The sequence below is a fragment of the Asterias rubens genome, unplaced genomic scaffold (genome assembly GCF_902459465.1).
Source record: "Asterias rubens unplaced genomic scaffold, eAstRub1.3, whole genome shotgun sequence".
Lineage (NCBI taxonomy): Eukaryota > Metazoa > Echinodermata > Asteroidea > Forcipulatida > Asteriidae > Asterias > Asterias rubens.
In genome coordinates this window covers 278252-284427 of record NW_022985702.1, presented here as the reverse complement: position 1 = coordinate 284427, position 6176 = coordinate 278252, and the positions used below count along the sequence as shown (strand labels likewise).

The 6176-nt window shown below is 35.6% G+C and overlaps 1 protein-coding gene across 1 annotated transcript; it reads left to right on the top strand.

Annotated features, from left to right (window-relative positions):
- The first annotated feature begins 2204 nt into the window (after positions 1–2204).
- Positions 2205–5275, top strand: LOC117305811. The gene is made up of 5 exons (XM_033790687.1): positions 2205–2268; positions 2696–2894; positions 3307–3507; positions 4624–4764; positions 5189–5275. The coding sequence occupies exons 2-5, from the start codon at positions 2703–2705 to the stop codon at positions 5273–5275; spliced, it is 621 nt and encodes a 206-aa protein (XP_033646578.1). The 5' UTR covers positions 2205–2268; positions 2696–2702.
- Positions 5276–6176: the final 901 nt, after the last annotated feature.

Genomic DNA, 6176 nt, shown 5'->3' with positions numbered 1-6176 from the left:
AATGGTGTATCAAGAAAGTTAACAGTGAAAATCCACCTCCATTCAGAGTATTTCTAACTGGAGGAGCCGGTACAGGTAAATCTCTGTTAACAAAATGTATCAAATATCATGCTGAGAAACTGTTTGCACCTCTCTGTGACTCTCCAGATGACAAAACTGTGTTGGTTGTCGCACACACAGGTACTGCTGCTTTCAATATTGAAGGAGAAACTATTTGCTCTGCATTAAATATCGGCATTAAAGCACCCCAGAATTATAAGCCTCTTGGAGAAGAAACTCTCAATACCATGCGTAGTAAACTACAACATCTGCAACTGCTCATAATTGATGAAATATCAATGGTGAGCAAGAAACAGTTGCAATACATCCATGGAAGAATTCAACAGATCAAACGTGCCTCAAATCACACATTGTTTGGAAACATTTCTGTACTTGCAGTCGGAGACTTCTATCAGATTCCTCCAATTAATCCAAGTACTCCACTTTGTGTGCCAGATGGCAATCCTTTGACAGACCTCTGGACTGAGAATTTCCAAGTCTGTCAACTCACACAAGTTATGCGTCAACAAGATGATCTAACTTTTGCACGATTACTTAATCGATTGCGTGTGCACAAACGAGAAGATCCAATCGACCCAGCAGATGAACAGATGCTCAAGTCGCGTACACTTGAATCTGGAACTGATTTGAAGCCATCAGAGAAAGCACTTCGAATTTTTGCCTTCAATAAGGATGTGGATAGCCATAATCTTCGAATGCTAGAAACCTTATCAAGTCCGATAGTTACCATCTATGCGCTAGACACAAAGAATACTCCTACTCAAACCCAAGCCAAAAAAGTGGCTTACAAATCACATCAAACTGGAAAAACAGTGTTGCAGTCTGAATTACATATAGCAGTTGGAGCCAGAGTCATGCTGACAACAAATTTAGATGTACCCGATGGTCTTTGTAATGGAATTACAGGCACTATACAAGCCATACAACCAAATGACCCAAATAATCAACCTAGTGCTATCTTTGTGCAATTTGATAACGTGAAATGTGGTGCATTTGCAAGACAAAGGAGTCCACTACCTGACCAGTATGCTAATTGTGTTGCCATCAAACCACACCTTGAACACATTCAACTAGTGCTTAAATCTGGATGCATTAACAGAACACGCAAACAATATGCTTTAAAGTTGGCGTGGGCTGTTACAATGCACAAAATCCAAGGTCAGACAACAGATGAAGCAGTTGTGTCTTTGAAAGGAATCAAGTCATGCATGGGATATGTAGCTGTTAGTCGTGTTACTCATCTGAATGGTCTCTTTCTTTCCAACTACGATCCCAAGAGAATCTTCTGTAATAACGAAGTTGCAGAGCACTTGGCCAAAATGGTACCCTGTGACCTGTCTGTAGCAAATCCAATTTTGCAATTGAATCACAGAGAAAACTTCATAATTGTACACCACAATATCCAAAGTCTTACAAAACACTTTGATGACATCAAGACCGACTTTCAAATCTGCAAAGCTCATGTCATATGCCTGACTGAAACATGGCTCACTACCAATCATGACAAAAGGAACTATGAACTTCCAGGCTAAACCTCCTCAGAGTGCTCGAGGTAGAGGGACTGCAATGTATGTGCGCAATGGTGTGACATACACTACTTTATCCCAAGAAGTAGATGACTGCGACATCATGACAATAAGGATCAGTGGCTCACCATCTTTGCTAGTTATGACAGCTTACAAGCCAATCCAAACTAACATCAGAACATTTTCAAATGTTCTAGATAACTTGTGTACTCAAGTTGAGGCATTAGATGTCGATTATAAAGTCATCATTGGTGATTTCAATCATGATCTTCGAAAGAAACCTCCCATCCAAGCACTTAATCAATATCACCAATTGATTACATCATCAACCACAACAGCAGGAACACTTCTAGACCACATATATATCAAACCACTGCCAGAACAATATCAAGCATCAGTGTTAGCAACACATTTTAGTTTCCATGATCCAGTTGCCCTTGCCATCAAAGTTGATGAGGAAGCTGCCAAACAATGACTTCAACTTGCCGATAAAACAAACACTCTAGCCCCCTCCCCCAAGGTAATTATACAAAAACAAATTAACAAAAACTCTTCCACTACAAACCACCTCTTTCAATACTGCCTTATTAATGTTACCAATCTTCTTCAATTGTCTATTAGATCTTCAGACAGTCTTCAAAGTTGTATTTCTAGTCACATCACCTGGAAATTCAACACACTGGTAAGTTGGCTGATGTGCATATCTATGTAACTTAATTATCCAACAGATTTAAAACCTGCATATACAAATAGGGCTTTTCAGCAATTTACTTGTTGTCTACTTGCCTTTTAACTCTACATGTTCGCCAGAATATAAATTTATGTATTTGTGTAGGAATGATTCTGGTACAATTTTAAGCCCTTAATGCTAAAGGAAATACAAAATACATGTTATTGCAGTAAAAAAACTTGGGAAAGAAATCTCCATAGTTGCTTCTTATTTTGTTTCTGAAGAATAATTTATTTCACTCTGAAAAGTATGAACTAATGCACTCATTCTCTGTGTGCCCTGTCATAAACTACCATAAATTGACATATACTAACTTTCACGAATATGCATTTTTTTTCTTCTCTTAATTGTTTTGTTATTAATATCGTTCCTTTTACAGATTTACCATGGCTACCAGCCCACCAGCAGCCAAACGGTTCAAACAGGAAGTAGCAGATGCCAGTGGATACCTTGTTCAATTATCACCAAAGAAACTGAGTGCTAGAAACAACCCATACATGAAGGGAACCCTTCAGACATCAGTGAAGGACTACCAAGACGTTGTAGTTTATGATATGTCCAAACAGTCAAATCTTGAGGTATGAAAATCTCAATATTATGATTAAAATTCAGAATCCTAAAAGATAGTCTTTAAACATGATGATGCAAAACAGTTACACATAGTAACCCTGCAAGGTGCAGCAAGCCACCATTTTGCACTTCAATACTCAATTATTCTTTTGCCAAGGAACTCTATTTTCTTCTATCCCCAGACAAGGTCGATTGACATGGTCTGTTGCCCCTTTTGCCTGCATCACCCATGTACACCAACAATTCCCATTAAAACAATAGCTTCATCTTAGGCAGTCTAAAATTCTTGCCCTACACCATCTGTAAACAACATGTGTTAAATTTCAACCTAATGCAACTTTTCGACACTCATGGTAGTCAAACTACAATCACTGATCAACTAAAACTTACATATACTTGCAATCCCTTTTTCCTCCCCAGGAATTCGCCAAAACAAAGTCACCCGTAAAACTAAAGAATGTAGCAGTTGAAGATCAAACGTTAATTGTCAAAAGACAAACACAAATCGTAAAACTGCCAGTCTTGAACTTCCATTACGATGCAAAAACTACAAAAACATACACTATTGCTGATTTACTGAAGGATTCTCCTCTGGACAAAACACTGGTAGACATCAAACTGGTAAGTGTTATAATGTTCCATTTCAAATATTCACTTCATTTTGATAGCCTACCCTCCACAAAAACCCCACAAATATGTTTTAATACCAACTACAAAGTCATATTGTCCCTGTAAACTGTACGCCATGTTACCTGTGATATCACATGGTTACTAAAGAGCCACAGAAACTTTGGATGTGAATGAAGGGGCCACATCTCTGTACTAGTTCACTTCTCATTTTAATAACCCTTGAATTTATTTTGAAATTATGATACCAATTTCCCATATAACCCATGTGGTATTCTGTCTGCTGTTAAAAGCCATGTAATGTCCAAGATCACTCTTTTTGTAGACTAGGACTACAGGGGCTATTGGACCATACTTTTTGCTACGGACTTTTTTTTCGCATACCAATGTATTTGCATTTCAAGTATTTACTTTTTCAAGTTATAAAGCAAGATGACATTTCTGAACAGTTCACCATTCAATGCAATAAATATTAACTGAAAGCACACATACCTTTTACCTTTATTAGCAAGGCTCAATAAAAATACCGTTTTACAGTTGCTTTTGTTGATATTTTCTACTAGTGGTTTTGAGTATCAGTTAAAATTATTGTTTTTAAAAAAAAAAAGGTGACATATCTTGTCCACATTTTTACGAACTAAGTAGACAGATGATTAAACAATGTGCAATGTCTCTACAAACACTGTGGCAATGGACTGAAGCATTTTTCCCTCTCATTTTTCAGAATAAATGGGGTTAAGGTTCAGTAATCCAATACAAAAGACACTAACACATTAATTATTTTCAGTGATTTATGCCTGATGTCCCTTGTTGAAAAACTATGACTTCGTCACACAAGCCACCTACATGGAACAAAGGATTAACAATGCATTGTAAAGAAACAACTCATCTAAATGCTTGTTGACCATAATTAGATCACTTAACTGAAGTTAGTCTCAATTATAAGACATCACTGCTCATTTTTATTACTGTGGACCACAATCTCTCCAGCTGTCACTTGTCACTCAGAACAACATCTTGAAACCTTTGTCTCATATCATCTGATATAACCACTCTGACCTCAAATAATTAAGTATGCATAATTTATTTCATGAATTTTTGTTTTTATAGGCCAAAGTTCTACACATCCATCCAGCCGTTTTGAAGACTATCCCATACACCAATGAGAAAAAGAAAGTAACACCAGTGATAATTGATGACCCTACAGGTCACATAACACTTAGTGTCTGGACCGACATACATGAGGAACAGGTAAACAAATACTACAATATCCTCAAATAATTTTAACCATATTTCGACCAGAGACACATCAGACCAGATTCCAACCAACGACCTGTTGCTTAATAACATTTCAAAAACATATCAACAATATCATTATCTGAACAACCTTCAAAATTGTACTGTAAACTTCTCATGTCACATAAAGCCATAAAATACCAAAATAACAATAGTTTCCCAAATTCGCATTTTTGATATTTGAAAATTGTTCATTGGGATCAAAAACAAGTGCCTGCTCGAGTTGGAATTAAGCTTTAAACAAACACAACAAAGTGTATTTAACTTCTACCTTTGGTGCATTTAAATAAATTGTAACCTGAGGAAAAATTCTAAAAAAAAACAGTAAAAAAACCTTAAAATTATCAGCCTACCTTAATTGCATTTCTTATATTTACAGCTGCCTGTTGAAAAGGACAAAGTTTTTAAACTGGAAAATCTATCATTCTTCAGTGTGTACTTCAGTAAACCAGAAACTGAAAGTTAACAAGCCGAACATCGAAGCAACGTCCATGTACCAAACCTTGCAAGGTATGTTTTTTGTTACTGTATACAAGATAACCTCAAAACAAGGATTCACACTTTAACACTTGAGTCAAACTAGTCTACTTAAAGTATACTAATATGAAACCTTTATCTGTATATTAATATGAACACTTACATCTGTATTGTATGAATTGCTAACACTGCCAATCCTCCCAAAATGCAAAATCGATTAGTCACTATTAACAACATCATATAGAAAGACCTAAAAGAAAACATGGCTTACTTCAATTCCACTAAAGATTCAAAATGAAAACAGCAAAAAACAACCACATGAAGAAAATATTTTTTTTAATGTTTTCTCCCATACATGACTATACAAATTGATACAAAAGAAAAAAATTATAGTGTCTATTTAGAAAACTAAATGATTAAATTTAATGTAGTCTTTCAATGTAGTCTTACAAAAGTCAAGACTGTTTCATGCTCTTCCTCTACATTCCTATGAAGTTATCTTTATGCGCTTGTACAACTTGAAAATCAAGTATGAAACAAACTTAATTATACAACTAAATTTTCCATAAATATTTGTTAACTATAGCATGGGATATCTCTAATGTATGTTCCATTCAAATTTTAAGCATTTATTCGAAGTACTATTAATATCCTTGCTTTAGTCATCAAAACACTGCACACAGCTTGTGTGCTTTTTTTTCCATTACCAGACCTTGCTTTTGTTTGATAATTTACTACCATGTTGTACAACCAAACCTCGCTAAGGTATGCAGTTTCATGCAAGTTTTGTATGTTTTTCAACCTTGTTGCCCAATTTCCTGATAAGTCTTTTAAAAAAACGATAACAATTTTGACAATTGTTCGTACTTCTTTTTTTAAACTACATTCAA

Bases quoted from the DNA above. Each gene is read 5' to 3' on its own strand.
- LOC117305811 (XM_033790687.1), top strand. From the start codon at position 2,703: ATGGCTACCAGCCCACCAGCAGCCAAACGGTTCAAACAGGAAGTAGCA. The intron at 3,508-4,623 runs GTAAGTGTTATA...TTGTTTTTATAG, and splicing joins CACTGGTAGACATCAAACTG to GCCAAAGTTCTACACATCCA. The intron at 4,765-5,188 runs GTAAACAAATAC...TTATATTTACAG, and splicing joins CCGACATACATGAGGAACAG to CTGCCTGTTGAAAAGGACAA.